Genomic DNA, 20516 nt, shown 5'->3' with positions numbered 1-20516 from the left:
TATACAATAACTCTGAAACTAGTGCCTCTTTCTGTATACCTACACTCCTTTTTCAAAACCTCCCAAATCAAATTAATTACATGCAAATTAATTACATCCAGGTTCCCATTCTCTCACAAGTGCTCCTTACTTTGTTTCCACTACCCTGCCTCCCATCCTTTCTACCTGTCCTGAACTTTGGGGTCTATAAGCACAATGTAATTTCCAATCAATCCCCAACAAGGTGGCCACTGACTGACTTACCTGGGAGATGAAGGCGGGCCCATTGTCTGTTCCCAGTACCTGAGGCATCCCATAACGGGGAAAGATTTCTTCAAGCAATTTCTTAGTAATGATCTTGGCTGTTTCATGTTTAGTAGGGAAGGCTTCAACCCATCCTGAAAAGGTGTCTACAAAAACTAATAGATACTTGTATCCATATTTACCTGGTTTAATCTCAGTGAAATCTATCTCCCAATGTGTTCCGGGCCGGTAGCCTCTGACCCGGTTCCCGGGAGGAAGCTTCAGTCTGGATGCGTTGACTCGGGCGCACGCATCACATTGCTCAGTTACCTGTTTTAGAATATCATTCTTCCCCAAAAGGAAATTGAATTCCTCTTCTCGTTCGAGGAGCTCCCGCATCTTCTTGGAGCTCAGATGTGTCATCTTATGTAAAAATGTCACTAGGTACTTGGTTACCCGGTAGGGGATGACAGTCTTTCCTTCATAAGTCCAATCCCCGTTTGGTTCCTTGGTGGCTCCCAATTTCTCTAGGGTTTGGATGTCTCTTTGTTCATAGTCCCATGAGGGGGAGGGATGGTCATTGGTGGGCTCTAGAGCCAGGAGGTTAGTGGTGTCTGTGGTCAGGGCCGCCTCTCGGGCAGCCAAGTCTGCCCTTCGATTGCCCCTTGCTTCAAAAGTATCCCCTTTTTGGTGTCCGGGGCAATGTATGATACTTAAGGCGGCGGGCAGATGAAGAGCCCTTAAGAGAGCAAGGATTTCCTCCTTATTTTTAATGTCTTTCCCTTCGGAGGTAAGCAGCCCCCTCCGTCTGTAAATTTCTCCATGTATATGGGCAGTGGCGAAGGCATAACGACTGTCTGTATACACGGTGAGCCTCTTACCTTCTGCCAACTTTAGAGCCTGCCTGAGTGCAATGAGCTCTGCCTTCTGCGCGGAGGTTCCAGGGGGGAGTGCCTGGGCCCAGACGACCTGATTCTCTGTGGTGACTGCCGCGCCTGCCCTTTGTTCTCCTTGATGCAAAAAGCTGCTTCCATCCGTGAACCAGATGTGGTCCGGGATGGGTACAGGCTGGTCAGTCAGGTCGGGTCTCGCCCCATGGGCCTCGGCCAGAACCTGTAAGCAATCATGAGCCTCGGGCTCCCCAGGGAGGGGGAGCAGGGTGGCTGGGTTCAGAGTCACCAAAGGCCCGAAGTGGACCCGGTCTTTGTCCAACAGCATAGTCTGGTAATGAGTCATTCGGGCATTAGTAAGCCATCTATCTGGAGGCTGTCTGATGACTGCCTCAACTGCATGAGGGGCATGTATGGTCAAAGGCTGCCCCAAGGTTAGCTTGTGAGAATCTTTTACCAGCAGGGCTATAGCGGCAATCATTCGAAGGCAGGGTGGCCATCCCGATGCCACAGGATCCAATTTCTTGGAGAGGTATGCAGTGGGCCTTCTCCAAGGCCCCAGTTTTTGGGTGAGGACTCCCTTAGCATAGCCCTCTTTCTCATCTATAAAGAGTTCAAATGGCTTAGCTAAGTCCGGTAGACCCAGGGCTGGTGATTCAAGGAGAGCCTTTTTGATGTCGGTGAAGGCTTTCTTTTGGGGCTCTTCCCATTTAAAGGCAACCCCTGGCCGAGTGAGGGGGTAGAGGGGAGCCGCCATTTCGGCAAACCCGGGGATCCATAGGCGGCAGAAGCCTGCTGTTCCCAAGAACTCTCTCAGTTGGCGGGGATTTTGTGGGGTGGGAATGTCTAAGATGGCTCGCATACGGGCTTCCGTTAGCCATCGACGTCCATCCTTTATCTTGTATCCTAAATAGGTCACCTGTTTCTGACATATCTGGGCCTTCTTGGCGGATGCCCGGTACCCTAGGCTCCCAAGAGTCTGGAGGAGGGCTTGAGTGCCTTCCTTGCATTCCCCTTTGGTTTTGGCTGCCAGGAGAATGTCATCTACATATTGTAAGAGGATTAGAGCGGGGTACCAAACCCAGAATTCTGCCAGGTCCTGATGTAAAGCTTCATCAAAAAGGGTAGGGCTGTTCTTAAACCCTTGAGGTAGCCTAGTCCAAGTCAGCTGCCCAGAGATTCCAAGGGCCGCGTCCTGCCATTCAAAGGCAAATATAGGCTGGCTGGTGGGATGCAGGCGGAGGCAGAAGAAAGCGTCTTTAAGATCTAAGACTGTGTACCAGGTATAGTTAGGTGGCAATCCACTCAGCAAATTGTAAGGGTTGGGGACAGTAGGGTGTATGTCCTCTATCCTTTTATTGACTTCTCTCAGATCCTGCACTGGCCTGTAGTCATTAGTTCCCGGCTTCCTAACGGGTAACAAGGGTGTATTCCAAGGAGATTTACAGGGCACCAGAATCCCTTGTTCAAGTAACCTTTTAATATGTGGCCGAATTCCTTCGCGGGCTTCTTTAGGCATTGGATACTGTCTGACGGATGCAGGAAGGATGGCAGCTTTTAAGGTTACTATAATTGGGGCCTGGTTAATGGCAAGGCCCATTCCTCCTGTTTCAGCCCAGGCTTGGGGAAATTCCGCAAGCCAGTGGTCAAGGGTTTCCTGATTGTTCGAGTTAGTCCTCTTTTCATGGAGTCTATATTCATCTTCTATGGACATTGTCAAGATGGTAAGGGGAATTCCCTCTGGCCCTGTGACTTTGACTTCTGACCTCTCAAAGTGTATTTGAGCTTTTAATTTGGTCAATAGGTCCCGTCCTAGTAAGGGGTAGGGGCAATCTGGCACATGGAGGAAAGAATGCATAACCTTACCGGTCGCGAGCGAGCTGGAGCTGCCGATTTGTAGTTCAATGGTACTGCTTTCCGCCTGTAGCTCCCTGTACCCATGCAGTCCGGTGACTCAGGGGTCCGGGTGACCAATTCAGAACGGAATGTTGTGCCCCTGTATCAACTAGGAAGGTGACCGGATGCCCCCCGACTTGCAATGTTATCCTGAGCTCAGGGGGGGGCTCCTGGCCCTGACTCCTCTAATCTTCTAGGTTCAGGAGGTCAGAAGCCCTTGGCTGTGGAAGCTTGGCCCGGGGATTCTTAGGGCATTCTCATGCCCAATGTCCTTTTTCTTTGCAGTAAGCACATTGGTCCCTGTCCAGGTGGGGCCCCCTTCTGTCATCCCTCTGTCTATTCTGTCTCTGGCCTGTCACTACTGTGGCCAATAGCCTGCTCATTTCTTTATTCTGCTTACGGTCTCTCGCAACCTCTTTTTCCTCTGCTTCCTGTCTTAGTCTTTCCTCTCTCTCTTGGGTTTCCTTCCTCCAGCGTTCTTCTCTTTCTGTCTGTGTTTCCCTCTTATTAAAAATACGTTCTGCTTCCTTCAACAAATCTTGGAGTGTATATCCCTGTAAATTTTCTAGCCTTTGAAGCTTGTTTCTTATGTCCGGGGCTGATTGCCAAATAAAGGACATAGAAACGTTGGTGGCCTGACCTGGATCTTCCAGATTATAGGGAGTATACATCCTGTACGCTTCTTTTAATCACTCTAGAAAAGCGGCAGGTGATTCCTCCGCACCCTGTATTATCTGCTTCACCTGGGCCAAATTAGTGGGTCGGCGTCCTGCCCCCCGGAGACCTGCTACAAGCAACTGGCGATAGAGACGCAGATGGGTCCTACCTGCTTCGGTGGTAAAATCCCATTCAGGTCTTTCAAGAGGGCAAGCCGCATCAATTTCATTGGGCAGCTTGATGGGCTGCCCGTTGACTCCTGGGACATTCTTTCGTGCTTCTAGTAGCACGTGCTGTTTCTCCTTCGAGGTTAAGAGGACCTGCAACAGCTGCTGACAATCATCCCAGGTGGGGTTGGTGAGTCGTGAGGACCGACTCTATGAGAGATGTCAGCCTCACGGGGTCTGCAGAAAAAGAAGGATTATTATTTTTCCAGTTATAGAGGTCCGATGCTGAGAATGGCCAATACTGAGGTTGGCCGTTCAGTCCAGTTCGGAGGGGCAAAGTGGTTGAATCTGGAACGGGCTGCTCCCTGCGACCTCTTAATCGATAAGCCATTGGTGAAGGGTCAGGGGCCGCTTCTGCCAAGGTGGCGGAGTCTGCTTCTGCCTCTGGTGGGGGCGGCGGTGGCGGATATGGCGGGGGCTCCTCAGTTAATAGATCAACCAACAGGTCTTCTCCCGGGGGAAGTACCTTAGGTGTCTTATTTTCTTTAGCCTTAGTGTCTTTCACCGTGGTAGGGTAAAGGTTGGAATGGGAAGGGGGGTTGGGAGGAATAGGTGTCAAAGGAGTGGGAGGTGTAGGGGCTGAGGGAATGGGTCGGTCGGAGCGGTTAGAGGGGGGAAGGAGAGAGGGGCCCTTGGGATGTAAGAAAGGACGTACCCAGGGAGAGGGGTCCTGAACCAAAGCCTCCCAAGACTATATGTTCGTATAGTCTATCTCTTGCCATACTGCTGAGGTATCTCTGAAGTAAACCTGAAATAGGTGTTCTACAGAGCAAATAGGATCCTGTTCCTACTTAAAACCAATGAATGATTTTCTATTACCATCAGAACACAAGCCTACTACTCAAACTTTACTATCTTGATTGCCCCCACTAAAATACTTGTGAAAATGTTTTCCCTTTATGCATTATTAATAGAATGCAATATTAAATCAACTATGGCATTTGAAGGTATGGTCATGGGAGTAACTAAGGATAAATGGGGCTCTCAGGATTCCCTCATAACCAAGAGAAAGTGGCCTTACAAGAATAGGAGAAGTCTGAGATAAGATGTATTGTCTTTTTGAATAGCTGCCCTTTCCAGGCTTGGAAACATACAGTATCCACTTCAACAAGAAGGATCTTGTCTGATATGCCTACACTATCTTGGGCCACCCATCCAAAAAATCATGAACCAAATAATTCCTTTGAAGAGATCGATCTGCAGTCCATAAGGCTAAGGTTTCTTTATTCAGATAAAACACCAGCCAAGCACAAACCAAAGTGTGCGAGGGGCAGCCAGGCAGCCAGGCCAGAGAGAAGAGAGAAGGGGATCTCCAGTGTGCGTGGTCCCTTAAGAACCGTTCCCATGTCACATTAGACTTCCCCTCACCACGCCCTCATGGGCATGTCCCAGCACACCTGTCCGGGCTACTAGGAGGCGGGGCTACAGTGTCTCCCTACACCCCTTTTTTTCTAATTTACTTTTATTGAAAATGGATTTTCCCCATACATTCTGATTATAGTTTTCCCTCCCCCAACCCCTCTGAGATTCTCCCCATTTCCCCTCCTATCCAAGTCCACACCCTTTCTATCTCTCATTAGAAAGCAAACAGACATGTAAAGAATAATATTAAAATAAAATATGACAAAACAAACTAACTATGGTAGGACAAAGAAAACAATAAAAAGAGCTAAGGAAAAAATAAGAGAAACACATGCAGATGTAGAAACTATTGCATTTGTATTTCTCTGCCTGTTGTATTCAGTTGTAACCATGGAATGAGGCACATACTCATCCAAAAATTATTTCTTTAGAACCTATTGCTAGTAAAACCTTGAGCTACACATTCTATGTGCTTCAGAGGCCATGGTTGCTCAGTCTGCTGTTTCAGACTTTCCCTAACTACCTGTGCTGTGCCATTCGCATAGATGCATTTATAAGGTATTGCTTGCAACCCAAGGACATCCTCATGGTCCTTAACTTACACTTTTCTTCTTTGAAACAAACGTATGCTCTGTGACTCCTACACATTTTCCTCTAAAAAAAAGTAGCTGATCCCTGGCCTCCGCAATCACTACTACTAATCATTCTTGCCTATGGTGTCATCACTTGCTATTGGGACATCTGCAACTGACTCACAAGGAGAGGACAGAGATCAAGGCACATCATGTAAGAGTTTTCTGCATATACATACCTTCTGCTTCAATTCTGCTGGCTGGAATTTGGAACCCTAATTTTATTCAGACCCCCAATGCAAGTAAGAGTAAGTTATAAGAGTCTCTATCTGTGTGAATCACAAAAATGAAGTTCTCCTTTCTTCAAAGGTGTAAATGGCATCAGGGAAAAATGTATCCAGTTCAACAAATATTTACAGCTTTCATAAAACTGATGATTTGTTAGAGAAATTATGGGGTGTATCAAGGTCTTATTTATAGTTATGCATTTATTATATCAAAGTAGTAAAAAGAAAATTTACAAAGGGAGAAGGCTAGGCAATATTAGGAGGAGAAGGCTAGGCAATATTAGGAGGAAGCCCAATGCAAGCTGCTGAGAGGCCTTTCATAGCTACATGAAATGTGCTTAATTTGTGCAGCCCTGAGTCATGATAACACTTGTGAAGTGTTGTCTAGCAAGAATGCTCATTAGACATTCAGTGCCTAGCATACCAAAATCTTGGAACTTAGAAGAAAAGCAGGTGTTCAATATAAAATTTATCCTTTGCACAGACAATTTAGGCAGAATTAACTCCTAAGAAATGTTAGAAAATCTCAAAACTCAAGTTCTCAAACAATAACCAAGGGCAAACTTTATAAGCAGGACTTTCTGATGATAGCAGTGTCAGCTCAGCTATGCTAACCCTTTTCTGCACAAAAGTCTGCCTATTGCAAAGTAAAAATTTTAAGATAATTATGCTCTTGTTCTGCCTACTTTGTGGGAAGTTACACCATCTCTCTGGGTTTCATTTATCTTACTGTATAAAACAGTAGCAATAGCAACTCAGACTCTTTGGGAAGGAAAAGGAATATAGAGCACAGAACACAGACCAGCTGTCATAATGACACTCAATCTGTGGTTGCTATTATTATTACTACTATTATCATCATCATCATTAGCAAGATTGTTAGCGCTCTTCTACTCTGAATCCTATTTCTCCATAAAAGCTCTTCCTATACATGCTTTTGTATTACACTCAAACTTTGATATAACTTTTATAACTACTCTCCCAGAAAAGATATTAGAGAACACAAATTAGTGTACCTAAAGACAAATGTAGACATTTTGCACTCAATTATAGTTGTGTTCATTCTGCCTTTTGAATTACTGCAGAAACCAGCATAACTTTTCTCATACTTAGTCTTTCTCTGGGATTCAAAAGACAGAGGGGGCAGCAGGAAGGCTCAGAAGGTAAAGGCCGGTGCTACATAAGGCTAGTGACTTAAGCTCCACCTCTTAATCCTATGCAAAAGCAGATGAAATAAACTAACTCCACAAAGATGTGCTCCAAACTCTACACTCCTTGGTGAGGATATCCAAATGCCCATTGGGCATATGCACCTACACAGATACACACACACACACACACACACACACACACACACACACACACTTTCCATAAATTAATTTTTTAACCAAAAGAGACAATACATTTTTTGATATTTTTAATCTGTGATATAACACAACAGGGCATATAAGTACTCTAAAAAAATAAAAGAAAACTTTGTAAAAACCAAAACTCACCAGAAACATTTCTAAAGATTATGTAAGCTTGGTCATTCCTCTAAATTTTAGAGTCTAAAACAATCCTGTAAGTAATATAATGCTTTAATTTTCTTTTAAGGCACAGTTATTAGAGTCAGATTGATAAGTTAGTTTTGCTTTACCAGGACTTCATTCAGGGATACAAGTTTCTCCCAAACAATGTTCTGCTGTCTATTGTAGGGTACAGTTTCCAATTGTATTATATAAGCTGTTTCACTTCTATGTTCCAAACCAGCAGGAAGGTAAGAGTCACCATCTCTTGAAGTTAAAATGGCATTTTCATATCAAGATAAATGCAAAGATTCAGTGTATCACCTTTATTGGCATCAGTGGCTCAAATTTAGTCATATGGGGCTGGAGGAATAACTGCAAAACATTACATTTATACAGAAGGAGCAACTCAATTTGCAGAGACAGATAGCGCTATAATGTACTCAATAAAACCTGCTTCTGTGCATTTGTGGAGGGGAGTTTAACTCTTTCTAGAGACTCCCCAAGTTTCATCCAAACTTCCCTAAATAAAATTGTTTCAGTCTAAGAGTAGCATCCTAAATGATGTCACAAGCTCAGCTATCACTTGAAAGGCAAGCATTTAAATCACTAAGTCCCCATTTATAGATGCTTTGAAGTCTGATTTCCTCAGCAGTGGACCTTGGAATTGGATACATAGCAAATTCTAAAGGAGGTTTACCCAAGGACACTGTTAACAAATTGTTGCCCACAGAACAGATATCAAACACAGAGCAGCAGGTAGACTCTTGTATGGACCAACTTCACCCAGAGACAACACAAGTTGTCATCCATGGAGCCCAACCCATACAGTACTGATGTCAAACATGAAGGGACTGTTAGGCTGCTGTATGGATCAACTTCATCCAAGGAGACTGTTAGCACATATTGTAGTCCACGAAGCTAAATACACAAAGTACATATATCAAACATGGAGATGAAGGAAGACTGTGGTGTGAACCAGCTTCATCCAAGAAGGCTGTTAACATAAGTTGTCATCCATAAAATCCAACACATACAGCACAGATCTCAAACATGGAGCATCTGATAGAGTGTGGCGTTGACCAGTTTCATCCAAGGATGCTGTTAACATAAGTTGCCAATCATAGACTCCAACACACACATCACAGATCTCAAACACAGAGCAGCGGGTAGACTCCTGGGCCTATCACTGGAACTAGATTTATCTTTCACATTCGTTATTCTAAAAGGTAATTGGTTCACAAAGGATGTATTTTTAGGAGCCTAATAAATTATTTTTCAAAATCAGCACACATTCCTTAAAGAGCATGCTGTGCAAATACATATTCTGTGGTTAAAATTAAAAACAAATCTGGGGCACTATTTATCACTGTAAGTTGCTGGCAAAGAACCACTCCAGAAAAAATAATGATAATTTTCAGTTTTTTTTATAATTCTCACCTAAATGTGTTCATTAATATAAGTCTAACTGGCAATCATTCCAATGTTCCTGACAGGCAATCAAATTTCCATTAAAATAAGTTGCCAAAGCTTCATGAGTCTGCATAATGCTATGTTTGGTTCGAGTACATAAGACTGTAAATCATCATAGCTCTGTATTTACTAAATTTAATTTGACAAAAATACAGGGGAAGAGTATATGTCAAAAAATGTAAAAAGAATAGGTTATTCCATTACCTCTGAATTTATATTGAATTATATTTAACATGCAGTGTTACTGTTCTAGTAGAATTTTATATTGAGTCAACATTTCTCACCTCAAGCTTCCTCTAGTTTTAATAATTTTCCACATAGCAACCTCTACTCACCAGGTGGAAAACTATACAATGCAATGTATAAACAATGATGAAAAAATCTTCCTTTAAAAACACATGAACCTCCAAGGACCACTTCATTCCATCACACAGAATACATACTGTTGCTGTAGAGAATAGGCTCCTGATCCAGTTTAGGTTGTCTGATTTCCACTGCTCACAGGTGCTCAGTTAGCAAAGACAAATGTATAGGATGAGCTGAAACCTTTCTTCCCTCCACCATCCTCATGTATATCTCCCTCCTTTTCTTTCTCTCAAACTCATGGCCTCTTTTTCTACAATTTTTATTACCAAATTCATTACAAAGATTGCATCTCCTAGAAATCTCAGAGAAGCTACACCCATGGAGTCTCATTGTTACGACTGTCTAAATGAGATCTGATCAAGTGTGGCACCAGAAGACATGCTACCATGTAAGAGCTAGTGGCCACTACTTTGCTTTTCTCATCTTCGGCTTGAAGCTTGAATCGAAATATCTGTCTCTGGGTCTTTTATTAATCGTTCTACGACAAGTTCAGAAAGGCAGAAACTTAAGTGATGGAGTGAAGATACAGTGATGGACTGGACTATAGTAGTTGAGAGAAAAGGTACAGGAATTCACTCTGTATTTTGGGGAGAAAGAGACAAAATCAATGATTCTGAGTTTTGTGACAAACAAAACAAATAGGTGAATGGAGGGTTAGTGGAAATCTCATGGGGCCTAAACCCTTTTACAATGTGTTTTTTATTAGACATTTACTCCCTCCTCCCACTCCTTTCAAATTCATTCCCTGTCCCTTACCTACCCAACTTTGTGTTCTCTCTTTTTTCTTCTTTTTGAATTAATCAAATGTAGTTGGTCCTGCCCATATACTACTCTTCAATGTTTTAGCTTTACATCGAAGCATCATCAGTCCATCAGGGATCACATTGATAAAGAAAGCTAATTCCTTTCCTCCAAGCAGCTATCAAAGACAATAGCTGATTATCTAGACTTTGTGTTCACTCCCATCTCCATGCTGGAATTTTTGTCTAATTTGAGCTTTCACCAGTCTTGGGTATGCTGTCACAATTACCATATATTTATATGTGAAACTTCCCTGATGCGTACAAAGACCACTATTTTCTTGTAGTCATATACTCTTTGGTGTCTTACAATCTTTCCTGGCTTCCTCTGTCAAGGCATCTCCTTTCTTGCCCTCCTCTATTCCTCCCCTGTCTCAGTCCTCCTGTTCTCCTACACCCTCCTCTTCTCCCCCTCTCCCTTTACAACCTCCTTCCTTCCCCTCCCCCACTGTGCTTCCACCTTGCTCAGGAATTCTTGTCCCTCTCCAGTTCTTCAGTGAACCATGTGTTCTTCTCTCGAGGTCCTCCTTGTTTCCTAGTTTCTCTGTTGGTGTGGATTGTAGGCTGGTAGTTTTTTGTTTTGTTTTGTTTTGTTTGGTTTTTGTCTATGCCTAATATCCATATATGAATGAGTGCATACCCTACTTTCTGTGACTGGGTTACCTCACTCAGAATGTTTTCTTCCTGTGAATTTCAAGATTTCATTTTTTCCATTGATAATACTCCAATGTGTAAATGTACCGTATTTTCTCTGTCTGTTCTTTGATTGAAGGGCATTTAAGTTGCTTCCATGTTCTGGCTATTATAAACAATGCTGCTATGAACATGGTTGAACATATGTCCTATGCATTCTTTGGGTATATGCCCAAGAGAGGAATTACTGGATATTGAGGTAGACTGATTCCCATTTTCCTCAGAAGCAGTCATACTGATTTCCAAAGTGGTTGTATGAGTTTGCACTCCCAGCAGCAATGGAGGGGTATTCCTCTTTCTTCATATCCTCTCCAGCATAGACTGTCATTGGTGTTTTTTGTTTTAGCCATTCTAGCTGGTGTAAGATCATATCTCAGAGTTATTTTGAGTTGCATTTCCCTGATGGCTAAGGATTTTGAGCACTTTCTTAAGTGTCTCCCAGCCATTTTAGATTCCTCTATTGAGATACAAGCTCTGTGGTTTATTTCTTTTTGAGAGAGGTTTTTGCATAGCCCAGCCTGGACTCAGAAAAGCCAAAGGTGACATTAAACTTCATATCCTCCAGCCATCCCCCTGAGTACTGGGATTGCACATGTGGGCCACCATACCCAATCTCATGTTGTGTTAGAGCTCAAACCCAGGGCTTTTGAATGCAAGTCAAGCATTCCACCAACTAAGTTGTACCTGCAGCACAACAAACTGATTTTTGAATAGTTCTAAGTGGTGGTTTAACTAGGAATAGTCCCCATAAGCTCATAGATTTGAATGTTTGGTAAGCAAGGAATGGCACTATTAAGAGTTGTGGCCTTGTTGGAGTAGGAGTGGTCTTTTTGAAGTAAGTGTGTTACTGGTGGTTTCAGAATCCCAAGCCAGACCCAGTCTCTCTCTCTCTCTCTCTCTCTCTCTCTCTCTCTCTCTCTCTCTCTCTCTCTCTCTCTTCCTGTTGCCTTCGGATCCAGATGTAGATCTCTCAGGTTCTCCAAGACTATGTCTGCCTGCATGCCACCATGCTCTCTGCCATGAAGATAATGGATTGAATCTCTAAAATGTAAGCCAGCCACAATTAAATTATTTCCTTAATAGGAATTGATGCTGTCATAGTGTCTCATCCCAGCAATAGAACACTAAAACAGTCTATGCCACCAATTATTTTCAATTTTAAACACACTTCATTTAGATTTTCAAATAAGTCTAAATGAAATGTGCATAAAGTAGCAAATAAAATACGTATTATAAATTCTACAGCATTAAAAACAAGAAAACTGAATCTAACCAAAACTTGGTACAAGCATTCAGCTTAATGTTTACCTGGTTAAAAGACGAATAAATATTTTTCTCCTATGTTATTATATAAATATACCAATGATATTTTCCCCTATTTTGTTATTCCTTTTAATCTCCCCACACACATACCGTTTGGATCAAAGACATCAGGCAACTCTAGTTTCTAGTCTACCCACCTTCCTAAATCACTGTGCCCTGTTTTGTACCATGAAGAGAACCTACTATTTGCCAAGGCATCTAAAGAAAGGCATCTATACATAATCCAAATAGCAATTTGATGCCTATCCCAAGAAAGCACATAGTGTAATTTCTGCACCTAAAATTCAAGTTATATTCTCTTCCTGTAAACATAGTCCAACACAAAAATCTATGTGAAAAAAACAGCCAGTCATCATTTGCAATGAGTAAACTCCAGTAAAGGGTATGATTATTACCTTTGTGGCTTACTGTTACAAAGTATGGGCTGTAATTATTTTAGTCCTGGTAAGTTGTCCACCACAGTAGTGGGTGTGATGAGGGTGGGCAGTAATATTCTTCATGAAATTAATAGCAGATTAAATATATCTCAAGTAAATATACACAAGTGAGCAATTTGCTGCTTGTCAGAGGCAGAATTGAAACACCATGTAATCTGTGCAATGAAGTGAACACAAATGGTGCTTACTTATTTCTGAAACTCCACATAAAACCACAAGTTGGTTCCCTAATGAAAAACAAGCTTATCAGTGAGAATATTTTGTATAATATTAGTAAGTGTTACTGATTGATTGGACAGATTATGTTTATTGAAAACAGAATGGGAGTATGTGGTTAATTACCAATTTAAAAGAATTAATTAGTATTTTATGTAACTGGAATATTCTCTAATTGATCCTAGCTCTCTCTCTCTCTCTCTCCTGGAGTTGAAAGAACATGGACTTCGAGAGAGGCTGTTTGCTGCCAGGTTAAGGTGTTGCTTTTTCACATGCATCCTCAGGTCTAGAGGCTTTGGGGGAACATGGATTAGTGCAGAGAAAACTAACATGGCCAGATGCTCAAGCCTGGATTCTTATGCCAGCTCTGACACAAGACATTTTACTCTGGGGAATTTCTATAACACTCTACTTGTTTGTGCACTGAATTCTTTGCAACATAAAAAATAAAAGACCTAGAGACTGATATTGGGGTTCAAGGTTCAAGCTGAAGATAAGAAAAGCAAAGCAGCAGCTGCTAGCTCTTGCCTCTACTTCAGCTCAGACCAAATGGGTGATCCTCAAACTGCTCCGGGCTTCACTGCTCCTCAGAATATTCAGACTGTTATGCTCTCCTTAACGTGGCTGGAGACTAATTTTCAGACTGACTGCCAGCTCTGAGACCTTGTTCCTCTCTTATATACCTTCCTAATGCTGGGATTAAAAAGTGTGTGAACCCAGGTGTTGGGATCAAAGGCTTGAGCTCTGTTACTCTTCACTCTTTAAGGACATGGTAGCCTTAAACTAACAGAGATCCGCCTACGTCTTAATCCTGAGTCCTGGGATTAAAGGTGTGTACCACCACTGCTTGATCTCTATAGCTTGAGGCTGACTTTGCTTTCTGAATCCTCAGGCGAGCTTTGATAAATCATAAATAATGTATCACCACAATTCTCATTATCCACTTCACAATATTCATTAAAAGAGTAAAGGAAATACGGTGTGAGACAGAGATATTTATATAAGAACACTCTGTACCTGAACCCTTACATTAAAAACATCCAACAAAAAAACAAACATGCAGATACACCTTACATTTCCTAGTAAAGGTAAATTTCTGGTCAGTGTTCTTTTAAGGTGACATCAGTAGAAAATCTACCTTCTAATTACATTAGAGGCAAATGTGGAAGCCAAATTTATGTTAGGATCCTTGAGGTTGAAGTCAAGTTACTTAATCTCTCTTCTGTATTACAACTCAAGATCCTTTCTGCTACATCAAACTGCCTCTGAAATTTCTGTATACATACCAAGTCATGTAATCTTCAAGTGGCAGTTCATAGTTACTGCATTTCCCTGAAGTTATAGCTTCATTAAACACTTAGGGAGTAGATAGTCAGACAATAGATATGATGTTTGCACTCCAGAAGGAAAGGTCCAATAACATACCTGTTTATTTACACTTACTACATTATTGCTATAAAGTATGGTCTACCTCCAATGTGCTTGCTGTTGTTTTATATAGAAATTAAGTATTCAATAGCTTAGAAACTTCTCAAGGGTATGCAGTTAATTAGTACCTAAAACAGAATTATAAATCTAGTTTCCTGTCTTAAATCCCAATCTAGAATTTCAAAAGAACACAGGGAAAGTCTAATAAGATGAAGAGTGAATAAATCAAAAATGATCTTGACCCTAGAGGGAAGAAATGTAAAGTTCTTCTATAGGTTAAGTAGAGAAAACCACAGTTCATTTTTCTTAGCAGCAAATTTGACCTAATATTAGCATTCAGAATCTGCTATGCACCTGCTATTGGGATTTCAAAGTCTTCTATATGGCATCAGAGCAGCTCAACAAAGGAAAAAGCATATAGATTCTGGAATAACTGGAGATAACTTCTTGGGTTTATATCCTGAGGACACTATTTAGCCTCACATACCTCAGTTCCAATTAAAATGTGGAGTTGGCCTTTTTGACAGAAGAATCAGATGGGCTACTTGGTATTCTGAAATAGAAAAGGGTGAAGGAACAAACTGGTAAGATAAAAAATTCTTCTTTGGGGGCTTAAGGCATCTTTTTAGGTGCCAAGAAGAATTATAGAGTAGGTATTAGCACAATACACATGCCTAGGGTTCATAGGGAAGTTTCTGCTGCCCAATAAATATTGTGACATCAATATCTAGACTGAATTGATATCCATGAGGCTGGGTGAGATCATCATGAGAACAGGCTGAGATAAGGTCACCCTGACACTTTAGAAATATCATTCCAACAGAGTAAGAGAGATGAGACTGGAAGCTCTTAGACCCAGCTGGAAATATATTGCTGAACTTCAAGCTTCAGATTTTTAGGAAAACAGATGTATCTGTGGTAATACCAAACTGTGAGTCATACATAGGAATGTAATCACAACTAAAATAAAAATATAGAAAAATGCTATAAGGGGCAGTACTGTTCTTTGAATTGGTGATCCTTAAGCAAAGCAGGCAGAAGTTCTTTGGAATTTATGCCACTTGTATTAGTTATTCTTTTGTTGCTGTCATGAAATGCTAAGACCAAGGTAATTTATAAAATAAACCATTAAATTAGAGGCTGGCTTACAGTTTCAGAGAGTTAGTTTGTGAGCTGAGGGAAGCATGGCAGCAGGCATTGTGCTGGAACAGTAGCTGAGAGCTAAGATGTGAACTGTCAGTTACTGGCAGACAGAGTATGACACGGGGCCTGGTGTGGGCTTTGAAATTTTAAAGCCTACCGCCAGTGACACACTTCTTCCAACCATGCCATGCCTCCTAATACTTTCCACATAGTTCCTCTAACTTTGGGCCAAGCCTTTAAATATATGAGTTTATGGGGGACATTTTCATTAAAATAACCACTTGATCCTACAAGGAAAACTGAGCTCCATCTTAAATCAGAACTCACAAAACTTATTATTCCAAAGAAAAACAACCATCATCTCCAACTACTTATTAATTTAATTAATTTAATTAATTTAGCTGTCACTCAATACCTGCGATTATCTGTATATTCCACTTGCATACTGAAAAGACTAGTGTTGGTAACAAAAGAAGCTATATGCAAGGTTCCTGGTGTTTATGTCCTATGGAGCATTTTCTCTTTTCAAGTAGGTTTACATAGATGTAAAATAAAGGATAACCAGACTATAATCCACAGGTCCAGAGAAGCCAGGTAACAAGGAAGACCCTAACAGGGAAACATGCATCATCTTGGGAAGGAAAATTAGATGAGAACTAGTGGGTAATCTGGGGACATGGTGGGGGTGAGGGAAAGGAGAGGGGAGGAGATATGAGAACATGAGGAAAAGGGATAGTCAAGGGCAGGAGGGGTATAATGGAAGAGCAATGAAAGAGATATCTTAATAGAGAGAGCCACTGTGGGGTTAGGAAGAGACATGGTGCTAGGTAAATTCCCAAGAATCCACAAGGAGCTAAGACTCCTAGCAATAGTGGAGAGGGTGCCTGAACTGACCTACCCTGTAACTAGATTCCTCAACTCTCATCACAGAAATTTCATCCAGTAATTGATGCAACCAGATACAGAGATCCACAACCAAGAACCAGGCCTAGCTCTGGGAATCCACTCAAAGAGAGAGAGGAGGAAATATATGAGCAAGGGTGATCAAGATAATGATCGAGAAATCTACAGAGTCAGCTGAACCAAGCTCATGGAAATTCATGAACTCTATACCTACAACTGTGGAGACTCTAGGGGACTGAAATAGGCCCTACATATGTGGGAGACAGTTGTGAAGTTAGAACTATCAGAGGTACCACAGACAGTAGAACAATGATACAAACCTGATACAAGAGCTAGCTTTTTGGAGCCCATTTCCCATGGTGGGATGCCATGCTCAGCCTTAATTCATGAGAGAGTGGCTTGGCCCTGCTCCAAGCTATTGTGTCAGACTTTGTTGATTCCTCATGAGAGCCTTTACCCATGAGGAGAAATGAACTAGAGGTGGGGGCTGGGGCGAGGTGAATGGGGGTGGGAGAGAAATCTGTGGTTGGAATGTAAAATAAAATTTAAAAGAATAAATAAATCATAAAAATGAAAACATGATTCTCCACTTTTCATCACTCCAATTGTTCAAGTTCATAATTGTGATTCTTATATATTTGTGACCTGAGTTCATACATCAAAAATCTCTTATATGTGGAAGGTAGGATTATAGAATGTGTGTGTAAATACACAACATGCATAATAAAAGACAGAATCCAATAGAAGAAATGGAAGCATACGTTGCTTAGAACATGAGTAAAACATAAAAAAGCAGTAAATACGTTGTTTTGTCTGTCATATGGGCTTCTTGCTATTAACTTCAGTCTTGTTTTTATTGAGTTTTGTTGTGTATCAGTCAGCTTCTTCTAAAGCTTAAAGGATTCACCCAAGAGGAATCCTGGGAGACTTGTATTCAGAGTCATATACCAATCTTATCTAAGCTTCAAATTAGAAAGTCTCAGGATTCTACTGTGGCATTCTGCATGTATGTGGTGTTTGTGGATGGCAGGTTTCCAAAATGACTCATTTGCTGACAAGCTAGATGTTCAGTTGACATAGTTGGAGTAGACACAACTAGTTCAGATTCTGTCATGGTCTCTACTAGTAGTTCCTGCTGTATGCTGATTGGTGCTTTCCCATTCATACATCAGTGTCAAAACCCAGTGTCTTAGAATAAAGTCATGTTTGAAGATAAAAATAAAGGATAGTTACAAAGAACACATCAGGGTGAACCATGTCTAACACATGACTTGTGTTCATATGAGAGAGACACTAAATGTGTGCTTGTTCAGAGATAGCCCATGTGAAGAACAGCAAGCAGAAGAAACCGGCAAGCCAAAGTGAGAGCTCTCAGAGTAAACTAATCCTGCTGAGTTGAAGCTCAGGATTTCAGCCTTCAGACTTTTAAGGAGATAAATTTCCATTGTTTAAGTCACACAGTATGCTGTGTTCAAAAAAATCTAATACAGCTAGGTTGAAATTGCTCACAGCGTGCAGAATTTAGCATAGTTGTATTTCTTACATGATAGATTCTATGAGAAAATACATGGAAATACACCAGTGCTTATAAAAGCGGGAGCTGGAGTGACCATTTCTTCTGTGCTCTGTTGACCAAAGTGTATCACACAGCCCATGAGTCTGCAAGGGAAGGGGCTTTTGACTCAATCTCTTCATGTATGGTGTTGTGATGTATGAATTAGGGTGAGAATAAATTGGCAGCCATTATACTGTTTTGTTCTTTGCTTTTTGTGTTTCTGAGACAGGGTCTTATTATGTAGCCCAACCTGCATGGGAACTCACTATATAAGCTAGGTCAGCCCTGTAATCAGATCTCTACCTCCAGAGTGCTATTGGGATAAAGTCGTGTACTGCCACACTTGGCAATGTTGAAGATTATCTTTACTGCAAACACTAGTCATGTGACACACTTCTTTCCAACTCCTACTTCTTTCCAACTCCTGGCATTGTTATGTGTATCAACCTGTCTTCACTCTTGGCCTCCTAAGCCCAGGAAGTATATGGATGTGTCGCTATACACTTCAATTTTTTGTTTGTTTGCTTTTTATTAATGACATTGCTTTCAGGACAACTTTGATATTTTGTGTGCATTCTATATTTTATTTCTGCCAGCTTCTGGTATATATTCAATACACTAGATACTACTAAAGGAAGTGGTATGTCTTATATCTAGATTACAGGTCTCTTAAGTTTTTTGCACTGAGATGGAACTCACTTTTAAAACTTAAATGAATAAGTCCTTGTTTAGAAATTTGGTATGCAGCACCACAGGTGGCAATAGCTGCCATCATTGAAACACTCACACTTCTTTCCAGCTCCTGGCATTGTTATGTGTCTCAGTCTTTGCATGCTTAGCATTCCAAAAAATGGTTAGGTCCTTTTTTTGACACTTGTGGTATGCATTTAATGAGACAACGTTATATACCATTCATATTGTTTAATTGATATTTTTGTTATTTAAAATTCCCTTCTCTGTCTTACATCTTAGTATCAAATTATTGCCATTTTGTTTTGTTTTTGTTTTTCCAGACAAGGTTTCTCTTTGTAGTAGTACTGGCTGTCCTGGAACTTGCTTTGGTGACCAGGTTAGCCTCAAACTTACTGAGAACCTTCTACCTCTGCCTTCCAAGTTCTGGGGCCATTTTATTTTTTTGTTGGCAATAAAGAAACTAATTTTAAATGGTTCTTAAATCTGTCCTATTCACTGCTGGACTTTCTCTACTGCATTAAGACACTAATGCTGTTTACTGGCATTAACCGTATTTTTCAGCTACAAATTCAATCAATGGCAGAATCTACTTGGATTTTTCTTATCCTCATAGCTCCTGCTCACTCTCACCTACTCTCTCTCTTGTTCTCTCTCCTCTTCCTTCTCCTCCCCTTCCCTCTCTTCCTCTCTCCTCTGCTCTCCTCCCCTCTCCTCACCTTTTCTCTTCCCTTCACTTTCTCTAAGTTCTATCTCAGCCCACCATTGGAAAACATTTCTTTCTCTTAGTCCCTGAGTATGTACAATTCTTGGTCCAAATTTCCTAAGAATTCTTTTAATATAATCTCAATTTTCTCATCACAATTTCTATAGAGGTGAGGCTTATTCTCTTTGTTTTACATCCTTTCCTGGGACTTAGATTTCAGCACTTTACAAGTTGCCTTTTATCCCTACTAGAACTATCATCAATAAATTACTTTTTAACAGAGCAGGAGAGAAATGGTCGAATAGAAAAATTGAGATGTGAAGTAGGAATAAGAGAGGATGCTTGGCTGGAAATATCCTAAACTCAATATACATGTATAAATTTTCAAGACATCATTGGTATTCATAAAAACATGTTCCCCTGAAGAGGGAAAAATCCTTCCTGTTTCATGATAATGGAAGCTTATTACTAGTTACCAGCTGGATATTTGCAGCACAAACTAGGTTTCCTCCCCTCCCAGAGTGATGTCTGCTATCTTGGTTTTTATGCTGCTCCTGCCCCACTAATTGGTGGGGCTTCAGTTTCATTCATCTAAGAGTTTCCTTCCCTCCACATATCCATTAGTACTCCTGTCAATAAACACCATGCAACTTGTTCCCAAACTATATTGCACAATAGTGATGGTACCATTTATACTCAGTAAATCCCAAGAACACAAAACCGCTAGAAATACATGAGGATTCATATAAAATAATCATAATTTTTCCACAATTCAGAGTATTGGTTGTGTGTGTGTGTGTGTGTGTGTGTGTGTGTGTGTGTGTGTGTGTGTGTTGCTAAATGCATAAATACAACTTTGTCAGTTAGTATAATGCTACTTGTATGTGTTTTTCAGTCTTTATTGATCTTTCTTCCACTAAGAGATTGGCTATTCTTTTGTAACAGTGACTGTTTCATCTCCATTAAAAACCCTTTGAGTGCTTCCAAATTAAAACATTCTGCAAAATTGACCTCAACATCAAAGTTCCATATGTATATCCACAGTCACATCTCTATGTCCTCTAGGCCAACACAAATTCAGTTTACCATGGAAGAAAACAGTGGCTAACTGAGCCCAAATAATGAATCTTTGATTTTAATAAAGTTTTAAAAGTAGTGAGAC

At 41.0% G+C, this 20516-nt stretch overlaps 1 protein-coding gene and 1 long non-coding RNA gene across 4 annotated transcripts in view; one reads left to right on the top strand and one right to left on the bottom strand.

The window, feature by feature from the left end:
* Nucleotides 1-20516, top strand: part of LOC100755926 (Kv channel-interacting protein 4) — a 496502-nt gene that overhangs the window by 399372 nt on the left and 76614 nt on the right. The window contains exon 2 of one of the 3 annotated variants that reach the window (XM_035452866.1): nt 16014-16029. The exons of the other annotated variants lie outside the window; for them this stretch is intronic. Coding sequence (XP_035308757.1) covers nt 16014-16029 — 16 coding nt within the window. The remainder of the gene's footprint in view (nt 1-16013; nt 16030-20516) is intronic. 3 annotated transcript variants of the gene reach the window in all.
* LOC113832268 lies at nt 154-3902 on the bottom strand. The gene is made up of 2 exons (XR_003479476.2): nt 3835-3902; nt 154-389 (listed from the first exon to the last, which is right to left on the bottom strand). It is a non-coding gene; the product is annotated as an uncharacterized LOC113832268 (long non-coding RNA).

This window comes from Cricetulus griseus (assembly GCF_003668045.3).
Source record: "Cricetulus griseus strain 17A/GY chromosome 1 unlocalized genomic scaffold, alternate assembly CriGri-PICRH-1.0 chr1_1, whole genome shotgun sequence".
Taxonomy (NCBI): Eukaryota; Metazoa; Chordata; class Mammalia; order Rodentia; family Cricetidae; genus Cricetulus; species Cricetulus griseus.
The sequence above is the reverse complement of the archived record's forward strand: the minus strand, read 5'-3'. Positions and strand labels throughout refer to the sequence as shown.